Source organism: Corythoichthys intestinalis, chromosome 1 (genome assembly GCF_030265065.1).
Source record: "Corythoichthys intestinalis isolate RoL2023-P3 chromosome 1, ASM3026506v1, whole genome shotgun sequence".
In the NCBI taxonomy this organism is placed as follows: Eukaryota; Metazoa; Chordata; class Actinopteri; order Syngnathiformes; family Syngnathidae; genus Corythoichthys; species Corythoichthys intestinalis.
In genome coordinates this window covers 74,871,033-74,895,022 of record NC_080395.1, presented here as the reverse complement: position 1 = coordinate 74,895,022, position 23,990 = coordinate 74,871,033, and the positions used below count along the sequence as shown (strand labels likewise).

The 23,990-nt window shown below is 38.0% G+C and overlaps 1 protein-coding gene across 1 annotated transcript; it reads left to right on the top strand.

Annotated features, from left to right (window-relative positions):
- Positions 1-5,623: 5,623 nt before the first annotated feature.
- mesd (mesoderm development LRP chaperone) lies at positions 5,624-20,242 on the top strand. The gene is made up of 3 exons (XM_057832243.1): positions 5,624-5,817; positions 10,918-11,150; positions 18,799-20,242. Exons 1-3 carry the CDS (start codon positions 5,662-5,664, stop codon positions 19,061-19,063), a joined length of 654 nt encoding a protein of 217 aa, XP_057688226.1. The 5' UTR covers positions 5,624-5,661; the 3' UTR covers positions 19,064-20,242.
- Positions 20,243-23,990: the final 3,748 nt, after the last annotated feature.

Sequence of the window (23,990 nt, the reverse complement as noted above, 5' to 3'; positions counted from 1 at the left end):
TAGGTCTTAAAAGATAATTATCAGTACAAGTAATAATAATGTGATATTAAAACCCCTCTTAATGTTTTCGTTTTAATAAATTTTGTAAAATTTTAAATGAAAAAACAAACTAGTAGCTCGCCATTGTTGTTGACGTCACAGGGCCACGCTGCCGTACTTCACCCTACTAACTAGGGGTGCACGATATCCATTTTTTGAAACCGATACCGATATAAATAACTTCCTGCTCCTCAAGGCCGATACGATAACCGATAATATATATATATATATATATATATATATATATATAAATTATCACTCAGTGATGGAAAAATACGGCCTTTAGAACAGTAACAAAACTTTGCATACTGGCAAAACAGGAGTGGAAAAAAACGCACACATCCCAACCCACCGACACTGTGGCAAAAACATTATACAGTATATCATCGGGCCGGTAAATAATGTTATTGGATTTATTGGGATGACGTCATAATTCCTATTATTGGACCGATAATTATCGTGCACCTCTACTACTAACCCTAACTATGTAAGGTAGTGATTTGAATACACCACAAGGTGTCAATTGCGAGTTTTACATTATTAAGACATCAAGCCAATGAGTGCGTTTTGTCTCTCGACTGACGCTGTAGTTCCCTGTTTTTTTTTTTGTTTTGTTTTTTTTAGACTGGGTCTATTGTGATTCATGTTCATTTGAGTGTTGTCTTCACAAGACAGTTGAAAATGGCTCCCACCATCATAGTTTGTGTATTGTGACTAAATATCGCCATCCAGTGTATTTGTTGAGCTAAAGGGGTTGCTAAAATGTTTAAATATAGTTTGACCAAAGTCTGAGTTGGATTTATGTGTATTTTGTGCATCTTTTTTGATTGTGAATGCCACTTCTCTTTGCACTGTTGTGATAACTGTCAGAGAATAGGGCCTTAGTAATACAGATTGAGCACTTTTCTTCTTGGTGAGATATTTTGAGAGCTATGAGTATTAGGGGCAGTTTACATGGCGACTCTCCGAGAAGACGAAAAATTTCATGTTTGCATTTATATGGTTCCATTTCCATTCAAACAATATCGCAATTCCGCATGAAAACGATGTAGTATTCATGCCAGGCCCTAGGCGGCAGTGCAGATTTACAAGGCGACAGCGAATGATGCACTTTGACCTCCTCAGCCCGGAAGACAACATGCCCGCCCTCTCCAGGTAATGGCATCTTCTTTTGTTCAAAAAGGCACAACAATGGAAACATTCAACATATTTAAGTTAAAAACATTATGAAAACAGTAAATTAAAGCCGACGTTCCGCCATTTGCTGTTTTTAATGTTTAATAGCACCGCTGCGCACGCCCATGTGACGTGCACGAGTGCTTACGTCATGGAAGCAAAGGCGGTTTCCGTACATATGAATGCGCTGCGACCCCCGTAATCAAATTCTTCCACTTGGGAGGCAGGATTCAGAATTTTTCGTCTTTGCCTTTCGTCTTCGCCGACACCATATGCACGCGAGGCAATTCCGCTACTCAGTCATTGCGTCTTCATGTCCCCCATGTAAACTGCCCCTTAGTTTTGTAGTATTTTCACTATATGATACTTATCTGTGTTGTGAAAATGTTGCCGAAGCTTATGCCAATAAACGGTGCGGTCTGGGCTACGAATCTGAATGCTTGTTTCCACTCTCCTTTCTCTCTCCCACTGTGGATTAAAGAAATTACAGCGTCAGTCAAGGGAAAAAAAACGCACTCATTGGCTTGATCCCTAATTAATGTAAAACTCGCCATTGACACCTTGTGGCGTATTTGAATCACTACCTTACATAATTAAAGCGTGACACGTTTTTTTTTTTTTTTTTTAAGAGTGACAGGTGGAATTCTGCCAGCGTGGTCCTGTGATGTCACCGCCGTGCGACGTCAACAACAATGGCAACCTCTTAGTTGAAATAATTTTACAAATTGTATAAAAACGAAAACATCAAGAGGGGTTTCAATGTCAAAATATAATAACTTGTACTAACATTTATCTTTTAAGAACTGCAAGTCTTTCTATCCGTGGATCCCTTTAAAGTATTGAGAATGCAAAATTAAAACGCAAGATTGTCATCAGTTTTGTTTTTTCATATTTATTGAAAAATGCAGTCGCATTCAGACATACATGAAGGCCTCCCAAGATAAAGATCCATACATTATTGATTCTGGAATTACTAGGGTTGCCATCTCCCTGGAAAAAAAAAATAAGGGACCGATAACCGTAGGTGGAGTTTGACTTTTGGGGCAGGGAGGGCACAACATGTTGATGACCCCGAAACGCAGTGTCAGCAATAAAAATGAACTTACAAGAATATTCATAATAATAAGTTGGCAATGAGCGTTTTTTTGTTTCCCATCATCCTTGAGTGGAATTCTAAATCAGGCTGCTTAGGCAATACTTTTCGCCAAAATAGTCATCCATTGATTATGGTCCGCCCACCGGTCCGTGCCAATGTAGTTACCCCAGTCAAAAATTGTATGCCCTGGGTGGAGCCATATAGAGGTAGATGTGTGTCTTTATTATTCAATTAAAAAAAAAGTTGCTTCAATAAAAAAAAAGTTGCATCAATCAAAATATATACCATATTTTCAATCACAAAAAAGTCGCTTCAATCAAAAAAAAAAAAAAGCCAAAATAATTTGAAACAAAAAAAAAAATGCATGTGAAAGCTATTTTTTTTTTTTTTGATAATTTTTTTTTTTTTTGATCGGAGTCAAGTTTTGTTTTTTTGATTGAAGCAACTTTTTTGATTGAAGTAATGTTGATTTGTGTTTGGGCCACATTTTGGCTAAGAGGTTTTTGTCTTTATTATTCAATCAAAAAAGTTGATTAAAATATATATATATTCAAAAAGAAAAATCACGTCAATCAAAAAAAAAAGAAACATTTCAATCATAGAAAACGTGTTTTAATGCAAAAAAAAGATTTGAGATTCAAAAATTTGCATTTGAACACTCAATTTTTCATTGAAAAAGTTTTCTTTGATTGAAGCAACCCTTTTGGTGTTTGGGCCATATTATGGGTAGGACATTTGTGTCTAAATCATTCAATCCCCAAAAAAGGTGCTTCAATCAAAAAAAAAATTTTTAATCAAAGAAATAATCATTTGAAAAATAAAATTGCCCTCCACAATTTTTTTTTTTTTTTTTTTTGTGGAAAATTATATGCAAAGCAAATGACCGTCTAAGGTGCTTGTCACATGATCTATATGCAAAGCAAATGACCGTCTAAGGTGCTTGTCACATGATCTGTTCGAAAAATGATTTTGACCCATTGTAAAAATATAATTTTTTTGTTAATTTCATTCATTTTTGTTGCAGTTTTATTGCTTTACAACTTTTATATATAAAGGGAAGTCAGTTTCATGCAATGACACTTTTGGGCCACCCGGGAGGGGGGCTGCCCTCATAATTATAATATTATGAATGAATAATAATTTTTCTCAAAATTGAATTAATTAAGTACATATTTGAGTTATATAAGCACATGGAAAAACAATAATTATCAGCAATGTATTTTTAATGTGAAATATACTAGAATTAAAACTGTCTTGCTATACTAAAACATGATTGAACGTTCAAAACACATTTATTTTACTTGAATTCATTGGCTGCCATTGACGACATAGATATGCAATCCATTTTAACTCATTAAACAAAACATAGCAATGGAGAAAAGTTTTGCTTGAAAAGTTTGAGATGGACTCTGATCAGTCTCATTAATCATAGAAAAAAAAAAAAAAAAGAGCCATTGTAGCACCAACTTTGACAAGCCATGGAATTTTATCAGCAGTGATTCTTTCTTGTCTGACAAAAGATACCCTGACATTTTATTTACTCTTACAGAATGAATTGAATTTGACGACTGGGCTGGAGTATTGATCACATGAAAATACAGACAAGAAGGCTACTTAAATACCAAGGGCATAGGTTTGGTCTCAATATTGGTAGGGACGATATAATAGCATAACCTGCATGTACACCAAACAGATTGGGTGAACGGGGGTCAGGGCTACATTTCTCACTGATATGAACCAAACTAAATGATAGCTAAATAATTAATGCAAAATAAATCTGTATTGGCTTATACAAACTTTCACACTTGGAATGAGTTTATCACTGCCATCCCACCCTCTTCAACGGATTGGACGTCTATGGCCGTCCGTGGCAGCCAATGAGTTAATTTTAGGGTTGTTCAAGTCATTTCCTGTTGGTTTTTGGCCATTTCCTTGTGGGGCATTTACGATTCACTTCCTGTCAATTTCCGGTCATTTCCTGTTGATTTTAGGGCATTTACGGGTCACATCCTGTTTATTTTGGGTTACTGGGCAATTTCGCAGCATTTCCTATTGATTTTCGGTCACTTCTTTAACGTTAACAGTAGAAAACATACAGGAGGATATTTTTCTCAAAGCAGCTTCCTCCTCGAGTTTGAAAAATTCACACAGATTAATGTCACGCTAACTCTGATGCAGGTCAGACTTTCAGTAGCAAAATTAGTGGTGTGTTCCCCACCTTCACAACATTGACGTATTTTTACATTTCTTACAGTAACTGCTGCCGGAAAAAAAAAAAAAAAAAAGAAATCTAATATCCCTCATCTTTGAAGGGGGCGGAGGAGTCATCAGTCAATCAAACATACGTTTGAGGGGAAAAAAATGGACCGGCACTTTTAGCAAGTGAAAAGTCTGAACATAATGAAAGTATTGTAATTTACTTAATAATGGAAGGGTAATTTCTATCCTTACAACATATGGGTAGACAATCTAAATTACCTATATAACTGATGTCATTATATAAAGCAATTAAAGTTGCTTAAAAGTTGGTGGGGACAATTTGGGCATCCTGAAACGTTGGTAGTGTTATGTCCCTACCGTCCCTATGCAAAACTACGCCCTTGTTAAATACGTATAACCATTAGACACGATGGGCTTCCGGGTGGCAACTTTCAGAAATGTCGAATTTGACATCTTTAGATTTATTTTTTATTTTGAAAATCCTCCAAACAAATTTGGGTTTCCGGTCTGTTTTTTACTACGGAGACGTAACCTAATGCTGCATTCGAGGAAATGGGAAGTCGGACTTTTCCAACTTCCTATCAGGAAAAATTATCACTGGAACGCCACTCGAACTGGGAGGTCCCTTGGAGGTCCTAGTCGCGAAGTCGGAAATAAAAAAGTTCCCCGACTTCACTTGTTGCTTCAATCTGACGCCACTCGACAAAATGGTGCTCAAGACAACGTATTGATGACACAATAATGAAGTTAAATTAAGTTTCTTTGAGACGCCGTGTGTTTGTTCTCATACAGCGAACAATGCTTAAAGAATTCAAGTATATATTTTTATGTTGACTTTCAGCAATGCAACTAAAAAAAGGCAGTTTACACTTTAAAATGTGCTATTTGTCTCAACCATCATTTTTCCTCCACTTTTTGATCGCTTACGAGAAGGAAGGTTTACTTGACGTCAAAATGTTAATGGCCAAAATTAAAATGCCTCTTAGTTGTTTACATTCGCTTGGAGCCCTTTGCGGTCGCAACTGCTACCAGCCGAGTGGGAAAAGTCCGACTTCCCATCTCCTTGAAAGCAGCAAAACGTCTTGTGACCGGAATAGACGCCAGCCAATCAGATTGGACCATCTGGAAACATGGCGTTTGACTTTCGGTGGCAATGTGTGGCGCTTCTCTTTTGTACTTTTTTGCTTCATTCTTTGGCGACTGACAGTAAAGATAAGCCCAAGAAAAAGAAGGACATAAGAGACTACAATGATGCAGATATGGCTCGTCTTCTTGAGCAGTGGGAGGTACTGTAAAATGCTGTTTTTCCTATTCAGTCTATTGTTACTAGCTGAGCCTTTAGCTACAGCACATCTATCAATGCTTTTTAAAGTACTCATGCTAAAGTAATAGCTTTAATTCGCATCATATTAAAGTGTGCGCCAAACCACACAAGGAGAGGCTCGGTAATTCTTCGTTTTCACACATAGCCCTAATCATGACATCCTTTTCATCTAACTATAGACCCTACTCACCGACGTAACAGAATGACGTGTCGCTGTATCCGGCCGCCATATTGTCCTTCTCTGTTTAGCCCTATTCTCAATGGTTTCAATTAGTCGTTCAGTTTATAGAGCAATTCATGGAAGCCCCAGTGCTTTCAGACGCTTTAAACTCATTGGATGCGTTGCATAAAAGGCGTTATGTGGAAAAGCTTCAGTCTATCCATTCGCCAGATCCATATTTGATGCCTAAATCGATATTTTTCGACCCGCTGTCTTCGCCCTCTCTGCCTGACATCTGCTCCCCTGATATCTACAACTATCTTGTCCACACAAAATCAGCCTATTCTCACGAAACTTTGAAAAACTTTAAGAGCAGCACTCTAAGCAACTAACTTTAATAACTTTAAACTTTACTATAACTTTATAACTAAATAACTTTAATAATAATAATAATTAATTTTAACTCTAAGTAACTAACTGACTAAGGCTACATTCATACTACAGGTCTTAATGCACGAATCCGATTTTTTTGTGTTTTTCCGACTCGAGTGAGGCATTAACTTGACGGTCTGAACGTGACAAGTCGCATAGAACGGGACCATTTCAAATCTGATCTGGGTCACTTTCGTATGTGGTCTAAATCCGATCTGGGCCACATTTTTCCAGACTGTCGCAGCGGTCTGTACTGTCCAGTCCCGCAAATCGGATTTAATGCAGCAATTACGTCATCAAATAGCGAGAGAGTCGTTACCGTAGCGATGCACCTGTGCGTTATTAGCGCCTAGCTTGAAGTGAACACGGCTTTTGGGGAAGGGCTGAGCTTGACAACAGTCATAAAAAATAAAAATGGGTTGAGGATAAGCCTGAGAATGCTCAGTTTTCTCTCTGTTCCAAGTGAGCAATATTTCAACATTGCCTCCACGGCCGAGAGTCGGGACAAACTGCCCGTATGTGTGTGTGACGTGCACGGACAGTGCGTGTATGCTATCGATCCATATAAACTTTGAATATAAGCCTAAACGGGGATTATTTATGTCTGTTATTTGTGTCCACCTTTTGAAAAGCAAAATATGATATCCCTGGAATGACGGATGACGTCTGTCATTTGTTTTGATGCTTCTGCGCATGCGGGTCTTCTTGCTTAGCGCGTGTCGGACTGCGAATTAGTGCGCATGCGTAATACTTGAACGGTCTCAATGGATAAAGGCAGTCTGAACGGGCACGCCAAAAAAACGAATATGACAAAAAATCGGATTCGTGCATTAAGACCTGTAGTATGAACGTAGCCTAAAAGTTCCACTCTGCGACCCCCAATTTGGCCAAATTTCAAAATTGTCCTATATGCATGTGAGATACATCATTGGAAAGCTTAAAATCTCAATTTTATAGGGGAAGAGAACTTTTGAAAAAGAAAGCATTTTTGAAAAAAAAAAAATAAAATTTTTAAACAGCAAAACCCTAACTGGAGGTGAGAGCACGCAAGAGCATAGTTCAAGACGCAATGATTTTAATGAGATATTATCGCGTACTTACCTCTTTTCAATCCAAAAACTCCATGTAGCATGTATCACAGAGTGTCAAGACACAGCTGTGAATGGCCGCAGCCGGATTTTTGGGGGATTTTATGGGTGAAACATGGTAACATAACATGGGTCGCGATGCAGAAATCGCAGACATCAAGGAGTGGTTGAGATTTTCATTTTCATATATTTACCCTTTTAGATGTTTTTTTTCCCCCAATTTTTCTTTGTTTGGATTGATTATTAATTATGTAAATATTGGGGAAAATGCTACAGTAACGAAAAAATAAAATAAAATTAAGCGATAGTTATGCGGTAGATATCAGTGACTTTTTACAGACGCTAATTGTTTCATTGTTTTGTAATTTGTTTAAAAATTTAAAATATACGAGTGAATAATTTTTTAAAGTCATTTTTTTGTTCCAAAACTAAACATTAGACGTCAATTAATGATTCTAAGCTAAAAATGACAGACATTTGGAATAATAAATACGATTACTTACCTTCTTTTTATGGCTAGGATGAAACAAAAGCGGTTGCGCGACATCTGTAAACAGGGGCAGGGTAAAACGGACAAATTAAAAATAGTTCGGGGACTTAATGTGCCATGAGTCTGCTATGGCACCATATAGACATACTGTTTTATCAATCACAACAGTTCTTTTGGCTTAAAATACAGCAGTTTATATTAAAGAGGGGTGCAAGAGCAGAAACTGCTTTTCAGTCTTGTCTGTGTTTTCCCCCAAATATATTTAGGATATAAATTTAAGATTTACATTTAAAATTTAAATAAAATATTTAGTTCTGAATTTAAACATTCAGGTCCATTACTATTATTTAAAATAATTAAGTTGCAAAGCAATGTTGTAAATGTGCAAAAAAAATGACTCTAAAATTTTCACACCACATTTTAAACACTGTGTGGCGCTTAATGTGAGAAAATGTTGTCGTAATTTTCAGCATGTGCTGCTTTACAAACGGCGCCCCATTAGCCCGCTTTGAGTTTCCCGTGGATTATTTGGCATGGGGTGAATTGCTATAGACACTCTATTGTAATAATAATTATAATCATAATTACATAATTGTTATTTAAAATTATCGTCCAAAATGGCAAACTGCAAGAACCAAATCATAACCTTGGTAGCTGTTGCATTACTGCCGCCTAGTGGATTGAGGGAGAATGCTTTCCATACAAGTGAATGTTTTTAAGTTTAGTGTGCAAATATATTTGCCTGCATAAAAAAACATTTGTAAATCGCGAATATATTAGTGGACCTTGAAAACGTGTGAATCGCGGATGTGTTTGTGTAAATATTTTCAGAGGCAAGAGTATTCTAATTAGATTCAGTCAGATGCATATGAATGAGAAATTCTTTTTCAGAAACCTAAAAGACCATCTAAAATGCCTAAAAATGACATCCTGGGCAGTTTCAGCATAAATTGTAATGTAAACACATGATGCAAAAATAACATCCAAGGTTATGAGAAATATATATATATTATATATATATATATATATATTTATATATATATATATATATTTCTTATGAAAAAACACATAGCTGTTAGTGTATGTGGGTGACTTTGACCGCACAAGGGGTGTAACGGTACACAAAAATCTTGGTTCGGTACGTACCTCGGTTTTGAGGTCACGGTTCGGTTCATTTTTGGTACAGTAAGAAAACAAAATGCAAAATATAAATATGCTAGTTGTTGATTACACACTTTTGTACTTTCAACAAATAGGAACATTAGCCTATACAAAGCTAGAATTCTGCTCAAAAAGTAGCGGGTATTTAAAGATAATAATCCAACAACAATTTGCCTTTCAGACCCTGCGTATTGGTCAGCTTTCTTTCTGAGAGAAAGAAGAAAAAACAAGTCCTGTGCTAAAGAGAAAAGCAATCCCAATGACAAAGATTTTAACATGTGAAATGCCTCAATTAATCATTTTATTTTATTATGAACGGTTTTCAAAAGCTTTATTGGTGGATTTTCTCAAGTTAAAGCGCCACACAGAAATTGATCAATTTAATTGTGTAAGCAGGATGTGTGTATTATTCTTATTATTTAATTACAGGTGTTTTAGCTCATTTCAATTTATTTAATTTAAATGGGCCATTATTTATTTTATTATGTGTTAATATTTTACAAATGTGATGTAGTCTTCATTTATATTGTATATTTTATGTTGTATAACTTAAGTTCCTATGTGAATATTAGTTCCTACTTCTTTTGTTGTCGTAGGAGGGTTTTGTATTGAACACGGGGCCGTGTTGGTTATTATTATAGCAGAAAAGACAGCAGTAAATCAACAAAGACAAGTCAACTGTGCCCCGATCTACCACTCAAGAGATCTGATGAACTCAAAAAGTGGGTTACGATTTCATATTAGTTTGAAAATCGACTGGATCCACTGTATTTTTACACGAGTGACTTCCGGTCTGCCCGGTCCTAGCTAGTAGTATTGACGCAGGAGGGCCGCGTCTCGCATCAAATAATAAACACTGCCGTTCTTCTCGTGTGCGTCGCGTTGAGCCGCTTCTGGGACGCGTCTAACACGCGGCCGCACTGCGACTGGTGTGCATTGGCTGATTGACTTTAACCCTTAGATCCATAAGTGGGTCAAAAATGACCCGTTGAGGTTGTTTTCTTGAAATATATTCGGAATGAAAAATTGTTATCAATTCATATTCCAGGTATTCCTTAAAAACATGTTTTTGATATAATGCCATTCAAATTTTTGATGAACTTGAAGAAATTGTCATTTTTGTATTACTACCCTAAGTTTCCACAAGTGGGTCAAAAATGACCCACATGCATTTTCTATGAAATTCAATGGGAATCTTTCATTCTTATCAACTTTGGCTGTCAGGAATAAATTTACCGTGGACCAGACAGACTAGGTATGTAAAAAGTGACATCCCTGATCGACTCACAGCCTCGAAAAGTAAGGGTTACATTACGTCAGAAACTCGTTCGGTAGGCCTCCGTTCCGAACCGAGCTCCCGTACCGAAACGGTTCAATACAAATACATGTACCGTTACACCCTTAGACAGCACACATTCCACAAAAGTTCCACAACATGCACAAATCAGAACAGATGTTTTTTTCAGGCAAGTTTGTGGTTTTTTGAACTACTTTTGTCAATATTTCAGCTTTTCCACTTATTTGGAGAGCCCACTAAACACAATTTGATGACTGACCTGAACCCGAAACAGTAAAATGGGGTCGATCTCTGCACCAATCCACATACCCACATCATTCGATTTGACCAATTTTATCTCGGACTCTGACATGCATGAATAAATAGGTGAATTGCAATAAAACATTTTCCTTATGTTTGAGTGTCCAACATTTTTCCTCATATCTACATCATAGAAAGATGATGACATTGAGGAAGGGGATCTTCCAGAGCACCGGAGATCTCCTCCGCCCATCGACTTATCTAAGATTGACCAGTCCAAACCTGAAGAACTGCTTAAGGTTTCCAAGAAGGGCCGCACCCTGATGGTTTTTGCAACAGTGTCAGGGGAACCCAGTGAGAAGGAGACTGAGGAGATCACAGGGCTGTGGCAGGGCAGTCTCTTCAATGCAAACTATGACATTCAAAGGTATGAAGTATATTGGTTACCATGTTTTACATATTATCTTTCATTTGTGCCACTACGGCCTTAAAGATTAAACAACTCTTTGTTAATGGCTGCAGAGACATAATTACTCAACACAAGTGTTTACTTCAAGGTTTCAGGTTTTTTTACCAGAGCATTTTTAAAACTCATTCACTCCCAGGCATTTTCACCGGAGAAAGGCCCTTCGCTTTGGGCCGTATTACTGGATTTTGACTGATTTTGCAAGGCCCATAGAAAATTCTGTTCTATTGCTATAGACCCTACCCACCGACGTCACAAAATCACGTGATCGCTGTATTGTTACGCCCCCTTGTCCGTCATTTTGTGTCTGTATTATCAATGGTCTCAATTGATCGAGCAATTTAATATGCATTTCATGGAAGACCCGGTGCTTTCGGATGCCGTAAACTCACTTGATGCGTTGCATAAAAGGCGTTATGTGGAAAAGCTTCAGTTTATCCATTCGCCAGATCCATATTTGATGCCTAAATGGATGTTTTTCGACCCGCTGTCTCCGCCGTATTTGCCTGACATCTGCTAGCTACCCTGATATGTACAACTATCTTGTCCACACAAAATCAGCCTATTCTCACGAAAGTTTGAAAAACTTTAAGAGCTTGGAGGCTTATAAATACTTCGTTGCTGGTTGGGTGAAACAGGTCCTCGTCCACGAAAATTCGGCAGGAATCTATCTTGTGCTTGGAAAGGTGAGTTACGAAATTTTCAATTCAAAATCTTTTGTTCTTGCTAACATCCACTGTCAAGTCTAATGTATTTCATGTCATTTGTCAATGGAGCTAGGGCTTTTAATGTTTATATGGTTTAGCGATAGCACTCTCACTACATACATACGTGTATGTTGTCGGCGATTAGCCTAGCAATGATCTTAATTGTGGTTGTCAGCCCAAAACCCTCTAAATATATATTAAATGCATCTTACCAGATATAAAATGACTACTACATAATCTGTGGAAATCGTTTGGAGCCCAGTTTTCTCGTCGAATTGCAGCAGCCCATCTCGCTCTCTCCTCTCCGGGTCTCTCGGAATCCGGTAGAACTTCAAGTCTCTCCGTCTGTCTTCTCTGTTGTTGCAACCGACCGCCACACACACCATCACCATTTTGATTATTAATGTTAAAGAGCAGAAAAACACGCCGTAAATAGGAGGAATGTACGTAGCCGTAACAGGTAAACACGATGTGTTGACGGACAATTGGGCGGCACCAGTCAGGAGGGCGCAGTTGTGACGTCACGTGGGTAGGGTCTATATACACATGGAACCCACCAAAAGAAAGATTATACTCTCTTCTTTCAGCAGGAAAAAAGAGTAAGTTTTCTTTTCCCATTCTTTAAAAATCAGCATTAGAAAATAGGTTAGTTTGAGCAATTTTCCAATTTCTAATGGAAAAACAGAAATTGAGCTTTTTGTGGAAGCATACATTTCAAACATAACTTTGACTTTAACACAGCTATTTTTTTGCTTTAGTTACATCCCAAACATCTGAATGATGTTTTCTTTTTACAAAATAACAAGACAAATAGAGCTTTTGATAGCAAAGTAACAATTTATTTACACATAACTGATATGATGCTGTTGATGCTGCGACAGCCGGGTTAACTTTCCCTCATCGCCGCCTGTCTCATAAAGATGGATTTTTTTTTAGTCTCTGCGGAGTCTGCTCAGCGAACAGCACTGACTCCAAGACATTGTCTGCTGCACTGGTGGTCCTGGTCGTTCTGCTCGGTCGTCCAGCGCCTGGCATTCAGGGCGTCCTCTAGGTTGTTCTGCTCGGTCATTCGCCGCCTGGCATCCTTCCGCCGGCGCCCCGGCCGTGTGGCCCGGCCGTTCATTGCTGTTGAATCGGGTAGCGTGTCTTACCAAATGCACTGCTGCCCTCCAAGGGCCAATTTTATTGCTTTAAAATGGATTTTCAGCTTTGTGCTTTGGAGCTCAGTTGAATCAGAACCCAGAAATGTCTCTTATGGGAAAAAAAAAAAGTAAAAGACTTATAAATACTAGGGCTGTCAAAATTATCGCGTTAACAGGCGGTAATTAATTTTTTAAATTACGTTCAAATATTTGACACATTTAACACACATTCCCTGCTCAAACAGATTAAAAGGACAGCACAGTGTCATGTCCAATTGTCACTTGTGTTTTTTAGTGTTTTGTCGCCCTCTGCTGGCGCTTGGGTGCGACGGATTTTATGGGTTTCAGCACCATGAGCATTGTGTAATTATTGACATCAACAATGGCGAGCTACTAGTTTTGTTTTTTGATTGAAAATTTCAAATTTTATTAAAACGAAAACATTAAGAGGGGTTTTAATATAAGATTTCCATAACTTGTACTAACATTTATCTTTCAGAACTACAAGTCTTTCTATCCATGGATCGCCTTAACAGATTGTTAATAATGTTAATGCCATCTTGTTGATTTATTATTATAATAAACAACTACAATACTTGTATACAATATGTTGAATGTATATATCCGTCTTGTGTATTATCGTTCCATTCCAACAATAATTTACATAAAAATATGGCATATTTTATAGATGGTTTGAATTGCGATTAATTACGATTAATTAATCTTTAAACTGTGATTAACTCGATTAGAAATTTTAATCAATTGACAGCCCTAATTAATACCAAAGCATATGTAATTGCAATCATTTTCTGGAGAGAAGATTATCTGGTAGAATTGCAGGGGTGCCAATACTTTTGACCAGCACTGTACATTGCGACTTTTGGGGGTTTGTGATATATTGCGATACATTTTGAAATATTAAAACTAGAAGAATTTTCACCAGAGGACTTGAATATCTTTGTTTGGGAAGAAATTGGTTGACACACCATGATCACATTGTATTCAGTTTACCCCAGGCTAAGGGGATTAATCTGTGAATTATGAAGAATGTTGTAAATAAAAGGGATCCAGAAGGCCATGTCTCAGCACACTTGCTGCTTTTATGAGGCAATGAATGAAAACACAAGTTTACGTGTTTAAAAAAAAAAAAGAAAAACACAGTTGCACTTCCTGCGATAGGACTATTGTGCATATTGCGATAGCGATGTTCAAACGATATATTGTGCAGTCCTGATCTGTATCGGTTTTTTTTAAGCTTGAGAACGATAAACCGATACGACTGGATATCCGTTTTACAGGTGAAAGATACGACTGTATCGATAGCAACATGACCATTCGACAGTAATTAGCTATTAAATATTCAAAGAACCGATTTTAGAGATGGGATTTGGCTATTGCGAGCGCTGGAATCGGCTACTAGCGCTTACTACAAAATATGATAATAATTTAGTTTTACTTCACATGCTGTGCTTGCGTCATACTCCGCACAGCGCACTGAGAGTGTGACCGCACACATGATATAATATGGACAAACACCACTCACAGTCGTGGTTGCCTCAACTTCCTATTATGCTTTTCGCCAGAACCGCTAGTAGTCGCCTTCATTACCCGATCGTCACGGGATTGTCATAACAACGCGAAAGCTAACGAAACCACTGTAACGCAAGCTCCGTAGTGTTTTCTTCACAGCCCAAAGCTAACCTAGTAATGGCAACGAAGCAACATGCTAAAACAATGGACAGTTTGAGCACCGACGCCAGCAACCGCAGCGATTGATTTTCAGTGTACCAGGAAAACAAAAGTCGGACTGAGGAAGGTAGCAATATCTGGATGGGACAGAGCGAGTGTGAAAAATAACCCACTACAATGGTGGAAAGGGCAGCTGGAGATATTGTTTCCACGAAACGCAGTCTACTTAAACATGAACATGAGGATCTGTTGATCTTCCTCAAGAAAAATCTGCCCTTAAAAAAAGATATGGACAGTGATGAGGAATAAAAGAAATGTGGAAGCACAGTCATAAGTGAATGACTTTGCTGTGAATAAGTTTAAAGTAATGATTGTTGACCTGTCTGTATAAAATGCCATGTTTTTACTCCCCCAATTATACCAGTGGTAAAGCATAATTTATTGTATATTTATGATGATAACACGAGCAAGTTTAATTCTTTTTTTCTAGAGCTGCTGCATATAATTATTATATTTAGTTTGTAAGATGTTTACGTTGAAAGTTTGCACTTAAATTACTTACCGCTTGCGTTCAAAACACCAGGAAATACAGTAATTGAATTACTCCACTTTATTGTTGTCTGTCACTGGAGTTTTATTTTATAATCAATCCCATCCAACATAATAATGGTCATTTGGTAAGCCTTATTTTTCTTTCATAAAAAAATAAAACATAGATTGGTATGAAATTTAGTTGTTTAATTTTGCTATTAGAAATGTGGTCTTTTTTTATATGTTTAAAATACTGAAAGAACACACTGTATCGTACCGTGTCATTCTTAAACTTTATCGAATCGTTCTGCCTTAAACATGTATCGTTTTTTAATCGAATCGTAACCTGTGTATCTAGATACAGTGGGGCAAATAAGTATTTAGTCAACCACTAAAAGTTCTCCCACTTGCAAATATTAAAGAGGCCTGTAATTGTCAACATGGGTAAACCTCAACCATGAGAGACAGAATGTGGAAAACCCCCCAGAAAATCACGTTGTTTGATTTTTAAAGAATTTATTTGCAAATCATGGTGGAAAATAAGTATTTGGTCAATACCAAAAGTTCATCAATACTTTATGTACCCTTTGTTGGTAATAACAGAAACCAAACGTTTTCAGTAACTCTTCACAAGCTTTTCACACACTGTTGCTGGTATTTTGGCCCATTCCTCCATGCAGATCTCCTCTAGAGCAGTGATGTTTTGGGGCTGTCGTTGGGCAACACGGACTTTCAACTTCCTCCACAGATTTTCTGTGGGGTTGAGATCTGGAGACTGGCTAGGCCACTCCAGGACCTTGAAATGCTTCTTACGAAGCCACTCCTTTGTTGCCCTGGCTGTAGGTTTGGGATCATTGTCATGCTGAAAGACCCAGCCACGTCTTGATTTTCAATGCCCTTGCTGATGGAAGGAGATTTTCACTCAATCTCTTGATACATGGCCCCATTCATTCTTTCCTTTACACAGATCAGTCGTTCTGGTCCCTTTGCAGAAAAACAGCCCCAAAGCATGATGTTTCCACCCCCATGCTTCACAGTGGGTATTGTGCAATTGAGTATTCTTTTTCCTCCAAACACGAGAACCTGTGTTTCTACCAAAAAGTTCTATTTTGGTTTCATCTAACCATAACACATTCTCCCAATCGTCTTCTGGATCATCCGAATGCTCTCTAGCAAACCGCAGACGGGCCTGGACGTATACTGGCTTCAGCAGGGGGACACGTCTGGCCGTGCAGAATTTGAGTCCCTGGCGGCGCATTGAGTTACTGATAGTAGCCTTTGTTACTGTGGTCCCCCTGTGTGGTTCTGGGATTTTTGCTGACCGTTCTTGTTATCATTTTGACGCCACGGGGTGAGATTTTGCATGGAGCCCCAGATCGAGGGAGATTATCAGTGGTCTTGTATGTCTTCCATTTTCTAATAATTGCTCCCACAGTTGATTTCTTTACACCAAGCGAAGAGTGAAGAGTTATAGAAAACGTTTGGCCTCTGTTATTGCCAACAAAAAGTACATAACAAAGTATTGAGATGAACTTTTGGTATTGACCAAATACTTATTTTCCACCATGATTTGCAAATAAATTCTTTAAAAATCAAACAACGTGATTTTCTGTTTTTTTTTTTTTTTTTTTTTTTCCACACACTCATGGTTGAGGTTTACCCACGTTGACAATTACGGGCCTCTTTAAACTTTTCAAGTAGGAGAACTTGCACAATTGGTGGTTGACTAAATATTTATTTGCCCCACTGTACATATAGAATCAACTTCATGCCAGAGATTCCCAACCCTAGTTTTTTTCATTGACATGCAAAGCTAGGACCATTGACTCACGCTAGCTTAGCTACTCTGGAGCCCTGAAACTAACAAATGACTGACAAACTGCACGGAATTCGTTGAAATCAACTCCACCGACTAATTAAACCCCTGCAAACTTGAAGATTAAAGGGGATGTAGTGCCCTGGGAAAATTTTAATATTCCATCATTTATCCATAAACGCATGCCTTTTGTATTCATATCATGCCACTTCGTGTAATTACACACAAGAAAATGAGAGAAATTTGGCTCGATTGTCAAGCTAAAACGACCGGCGCCCGAGATCTGGCAGATTGTGTGCGTGACGTCACGACAAGTGAAGAGAGTGCCACCGGCCACTAGGGGGGCAGCGCCTGTCTGCATCAATATAATTCCTTCTAGTGAGAGGAGAATTAGGGGTGTTTTGAGCTGTTTATGCTGATGCATTGTGTTCGTCCTGCACATATTCCAGGTTCCCTCATGAAGAAACACCCCTCGTTGTCAATAAAAGAGAATTCAGAATTGACAGTGAGGGGTGTTTCTTCAACAAGAAAAAGGCTCAGTGCTTTAATACTGAATGGCGGCGATGATGGCAGACAATTTCGTTTCTAGTTTCAGCGACGAATCCGACGTAGAAGGACGTAACGAATGTTCATCTAATGGTGACGAGGAGAGTTACGAAGCTTTAATCGGTGTTTTAGGTTACCAATTTGAGCCCAAACGAACGCCAATGCAGCGTAATGAAACGGTCATTGAGGGGAGCAATGACACTGATGAAACATCGGCAGCAGATTGTGTGGGAAACACCAATGATTTGTTTTGCATTTCTTTTTGTGAAGCTGATACACCGTGACTGCATAATAAAGGAATGCATAGAATAATTATCATTTATTGCGCTATCATAGCTTTTCGCTCTGCCAACAGACACAAATATGAATGGGATCAGAGGATTTGTTCTATATATTTTACGAACGATAATGTATACATGTGTCCAGTCCTGTATCCAATGCGTGACATTTTTTTATTATAAAAGAGTACTCACTCTGGCCATTTCGAGCTTGGCTGCTCCCCTTCTTTGCTTAGCCTTAGCCTCCTTTGCTAGTCATCAACCTCTTTCTTGATATCTCGGGACATTTAGGTCGCTGCGCGTGTATGGTCGGCACCGCATCTCCTTTGAGCAGCAATCTTTTAGCAAAATCCGATTTCACTTGTCCATAGTTCGAGAACTTTCAGGTGGAAAATGCGCACCACAGAAAAGTGTGCCGGAGGCTGTGTCTAGAAAATTAGCCCTCTTAGCACGGACGAACTTTACCCATCGTCTGCGTAGTCCAGCTTTTTTTTTTCGCGTTCGGGAACTCATGGATACTATATTCCGATAAATAGCTATTTGTACACCACATAGCACAGCAGTTTTGAACCATTTTTGAGATGTTTTCGTCAAACAAACCCCAACGCTAGTCTCTCGTCGTTAAAAAACAATGGCAGCTGGCTCCGCCTCGACTGTCAATCACTTGTCGTGACATTGTCGCCCCATTCGGCTGTTTCCGGAACACTTTCGGGAATGTTCGTCATTTTCGATCTATTTTCGATAATTGCTCATTAATGTGATTGTTTTTTTTGTTAACTTTATCAATATTTGTTATCTTGGCACATAACTGTTCTATTGATGTCTCACACCCCCTTTAAGCCTAATGTCAAAAATTCTGAATTTACCCTTTAATCCACCTGTTTCATCTGCCCCCTACAGATTCGTTGTGGGTTCCAACAGGGTGATCTTCATGTTGCGCGATGGCAGCTTAGCCTGGGAAGTCAAAGATTTCTTGCTGACCCAGGAGCGCTGCTTGGACGTCACTGTTGAAGGACAAGTATTCCCTGGGAAGGCTGCCAAGAAGGATGACGGCAAGTACAAACAGAATGAAGTCAATTCTAAGAAGAAAAACAAAAAGAAGACTGAGAGCGAGAAGGCTGATTTGGAAGGAAACAAAGCCAGCCCCAGAAAGCAAGAACTATGATGGAGTAACGCTCTTGATTAATATGAGGGGCTTCAGCACCACATAAGCTGGTCGCAATTCAAGGTCATTTATCAACGAACTAATAAATCATCACCTTGTTGATTCCCATTGACTTCTGACCACTCACGTTGGTGTCCTGTTGATCAATGAGCGCTGTTTTACAAATCATTGTGCGATTAAATCCCAGCAAATCTCATGAAAAACACTATTGTGAGGTGACGACTGTAATGATATGAGCAAATCATATTTGCATGTTCGATTAGTAATGTCTGCTCGTGACCACACACGGAAGCAAGCTGGGGACAGATGATGGAAAAGCCCGCGAGTGTGCAGTGAATGTTGATGCCTCTCTTCTGTTCTGTAACTGAAGATCATTTAGTAAAAAAACATGAACTCTTTCAGTAAGTAGTCTTATTTAAGAAACCCACAATACAAAAAACACATCGACTTAATTAAATTTTCCCTGACTCATATTCTAGTATGTGATATTTATCTGACCTTCAATTACTTGTCTAGGACTCTGTTGTTGTTTAATTGCATTTCAATCTGTGTTAAATAATAACTCACATTTCTTCTGGCCTTTCACCTAATATTTTTGGAATACAAAATATTTTTTGGGTGTGTGTATGGGATCTTATTCTTAAAATAAACTCACGTCTTGAATTGAGTGCTATGATTTAGTGCGACAACGATTAATCGATTGACTCGAGTAATATGATTAGAAAAAAGCTTCGAATCAAATTTTGCTACTTTGAGTATTCCCTTAATTAGAATGGCGTTTTAATTGTTTGTTTTGAAAGTATTTAGTTTTGATTTCTGTGGCTACACTGCCCTCTGGTTGGCAACAGTGAATATGACATAACTCATTTAACATGGCTGAATCCAGCTGCTCCCTGTTGAGACCAACATAGGTAAGTTTTTGTTTGAGCTAATGTTTTTTATATGCAATTTTTTTAGTTTATAGGCATTATATAGCAAAGTTTTTGGGAATAGCATTAAAAAAAATAGCATTTTATAGCGTTTGCAAGTTAGTCAATTGTTGTAGGTGATCCTCAGTTATTTTTTAATACTATTTGAGGCTAAGTTCAGGTATGTATTTTTTAATGAAAGCAATCATGCATAGATTGAAGAAACACTGGGGAGTTTTATTTTGCAATCTTGCAGGCATGAAAATCTCTCACCTTTCGGCGAAATTCGCCGTTTTGAAGTCAAAAAGGGTGACCTACGTGAATTGCGTAAATCCGAGAAGAAACACTTTTTTTGGGGGGGGGGGGGGGGGGTTATTTAATTATTATTATTATCATCATGTGATTTAGTACGTAAACTGAGCAATTCAGAAATTGGTCCTTTAAAAAAGTGACACTTGGACAGTCAGCAAATCCTTCTAGATGCTTCACTGACGAGAACCAGTCATCGGCCCAAACTGCGTTCCGTTATTCCAATCGCGTGCACTCTTTACGTGTACATAGAGTGCTTAGAGAGCCTTTGGTTGCATTGCAAAGCTGCGAAAACAAAAATCAGGCCTTATCCACACCGGGGCAGACCAGAGCGCAGCATACACACTTGCCTGTATTTGCCAGCAGATTGAATTTGGTGAGTAATGGTTTCAATCATTTTCATATTTTGCGTTATAATAAAGTTACTGCCATTCGTTGCAGCTTGCGTTGAACAATGCCAGAGCTGGCCAAATCTCTCGTGAAAAAATAGCTCCCGTTAAATTGGCGTCAAGCTTGTGTGTTTAGCGGTAATATAAACTGAGAAACGCACTGTTGAGTCAAATTAAGCGGCATGCTCTCAGATGGAGGGGGCGCCTCGCATCGCTCCCGTCGTCCACCTGAGACTCGTTATTTTCGGCTGGGACTTGAACTGATGGCCGGTGTCGGCACAACACCGGCCCGACGAGTGGTGGGAATGATTCTTGCTTCTTAAAACTTTTCAGAAATACAGTATTTCCCTCGTTTTTCGCGGTTAATGGGGACCAGAACCCGCCGCAATAAATGAAATTCGCGAAGTAGCGCCTTCCCCTCAATTTTTTTGTGCGTGTTCAATGTATTTATTCAAATTTTACATTGGGAAAAAAGATACATATATAAGACGTTTTTTCACTTTTCCCCCCCCAAAGTATCATTTATAAATGGTTTTTAAGCACTTGAAAATGTAAGAATTATAAGTTTTAAACATGTTACTGCCCCACCGAAATATTTTTAAACAAGAATAAAGTAATAAGAAAATGCTTGGCTTTATTAAATGCTTCATAGTCTACTGAAACCCTCTGAGGCTGCTCACTTTGTTAAACGATTATTGACACGTGCAAACTTTTTCTATGGTTGATTTTTTTTTTTTTTTTTTTTTTAAGTGAGGTTTGTTATTTTGTTTGAAGCAGCTTATTTTCTGATTGAATAATAATAAAGACACAAATGTCCTAGCCAAAATGTGGCCCAAACACAAAACAACATTACTTCAATGAAAAAAGTTGTTCAATCAAGAAAAATAGTTTTCAAATGCTTTTTTTGTCTCAAATTTTATCTGCAATCAAAAACATTTTTTTTTATTGAAGTGACTTTTTTGGGATTAAAAATATACATTTTGATTGAAGCAACTTTTTTTTTGGATTGAATAATAAAGACACAAATCCACCTCCATAGTTATTGAGAGAGAAATTAAGAAAGCTTTTAAAAAAAAAAAAAAAAAAAAGCCACCGGGGAGTCTGATATTTTTTTTAAGATGTATATTTCATTATATAGATATGCCTTGTATGGAAAGGAGATTGAGGGATTTATAAAAAAAAAAAAAAAGTGATGAAGCTGCTAAAGGCAGTGGATACCTCATCAGCTGGGTTAATAGCATACTTGGTAAGAATAAGTTAGGATAGTCGGGTATAAAATACAATTATAAACACAATTGCAATGTTATTTTTGTATAAGATTTTATGCCATTGCTTTATTATTTATTAGGTGCTAGAGTTGTTAAGTATGGATAATAATGAAATAATAGTTTTGAGAAAACTGTGCTGTTGGTGGCCCAGTGACCATCTGATGTGGTTTGTTCTCAGATGAACAAGTTGAGGAAGGAAGTTTTGATGCAGAGGTTGAAGGAAGAAAAGAGGCAGACTGACTGAGTCAGAGCCAGAAAGTGTTGATGACAGTGTTGATTTCTATTAACTGTTACCCCCTCCCAATTAAAGTATGTCACTGTTGCAGCCAATTATTATCTAAAGCTGGTTAAAATTGAAGTTATGTTGTTTTAAGGTGTATTAAGTACTTGTTCATGTGCCCCTTTTGATCTACGAGCACCCGCCCCTCCACCGGTCTCTGCACGGCCCTGCTGAAACACAGTGTGGGTCGACAGAGCTCAATATTTTGTTGGGTTGTACAGTGTACCAGAACATATTACCTCCAAACCCTTCTCACCTTTTTAACCCCTGATCCATTTTCATGCCTGATCTTGGGAAGCCTTTGTTTTACCTACTTAAAATTTATTCTGAAACGCATTAAATGCTCCTAATCCGATTACTCGATTATTCGAACTAACTAGTTGATAGATTTATTGACTACTAAAATAATCAATAGCTGCAGCCCTCCTGTGATTTATTTTCACAGTCAACAAGATGTTGCTACTGCGTGGCTCATTTTCCCTCAGTTAATTTTTATTTTGTATTTTCCATCTATATTACTGTGGAGAGTTGTCAACACTTTCCAAGTGCACTGTCGTATGCTTGCAGGCTTTTACAATAACGTATGCCAAGTGTTTGAATTGGGAGATAGTCTGGTCCCGCCAGTTGTCTACCAGTTTCACTAATGAGACATCGCAACTAGGGATGTGCCGGTATGAGATTTTGACGATGAGATAACCTTGAGGAAAAATAATGCGGTTTCACGGTATCGCGGTATTGCAATTATAGCTCCAAAATGTGTTATTTTGAGATCTATGGGTTAAAAAAAACTTTTTTCCGGGATTTTTTCCCCCAGATCATATTTGCAAATTGGAAGATGAATATAAATGTTAAAATAGATAAACAAAATGTTTAAATAAACTTAAAATCAATAGAACTTATAGTCTACCCACAGCCAGAGCTCATGTTGGTCAAGATTAGAGCAAGAACAAAAATAATGGCTATAAAAAAGTAAAAACACTTCTAAATATACTGTACGACTTTTTTTTTTAAAGGGGGCAAAAGCTCAAATGAAGTTTCGCCATTTTCAGCCACTGTGTCAACTCGTCTACATGTCATGCCTTTGTGTTAAGAAGATAAAGAAATTCCTAAGTTATTAAGTTAAAAATGTGTAAGTAAGTTAAAATGTAAATATTGTTGTGTAAAGATTTCATCTAAAAAAAACATTGGGTGTGAGACCTCTTCTTGTCCAACGAAAGTGCATTTGTGCTTAGAGCTAGATCATCTGTCTCAATTAGCGATCTTTGAAGTTATCCCTTTTCCTTCATTCAAGCTTGTTCAGGCCATGTCCACACGTAGCAGGGTTCCCCATCTCGGGTATTTGGCAAAAAGAAGAAAATTTTTCTAAAGTTTGGCCTATCATCCACACGCACACCTAAACCGGAGTTCTTAAGAACGAGCAAAGTGAATCAGTGCGAATTCTGCGTTTGTGGCGCCATCATGTGGACACTGATAACCGAAGATCTAACTGGAAACGTCACTGGCTGCGACAAATTTTGTTCCTACGTCACACTTGAGACCAATGTTTACATTTGGAGTCAACATGGATACAGTTGTAGGTTCACTATCCTCTTCCCCTCACTATCCACTTTTTTTTTTAATTAACCGAGATGAACAATCGACACACAAACAATAACAACAACAAAACTAACACAAATATGCCAGGGGGTATCGGTCTTTGTCAGGTGACGTAACGCTGTCAAAAGCCGCAGTGCATTGTGGGTTGAATCGCCATTTTGAGTGTACACTTATTGT

What these genes read in the sequence shown, in the direction of transcription:
- mesd (XM_057832243.1), top strand. Translation starts at nt 5,662, where the DNA reads ATGGCGTTTGACTTTCGGTGGCAATGTGTGGCGCTTCTCTTTTGTACT. An exon ending in GTCTTCTTGAGCAGTGGGAG is followed by an intron (nt 5,818 to 10,917) that starts GTACTGTAAAAT and finishes TCTACATCATAG; the next exon opens with AAAGATGATGACATTGAGGA. An exon ending in GCAAACTATGACATTCAAAG is followed by an intron (nt 11,151 to 18,798) that starts GTATGAAGTATA and finishes TGCCCCCTACAG; the next exon opens with ATTCGTTGTGGGTTCCAACA.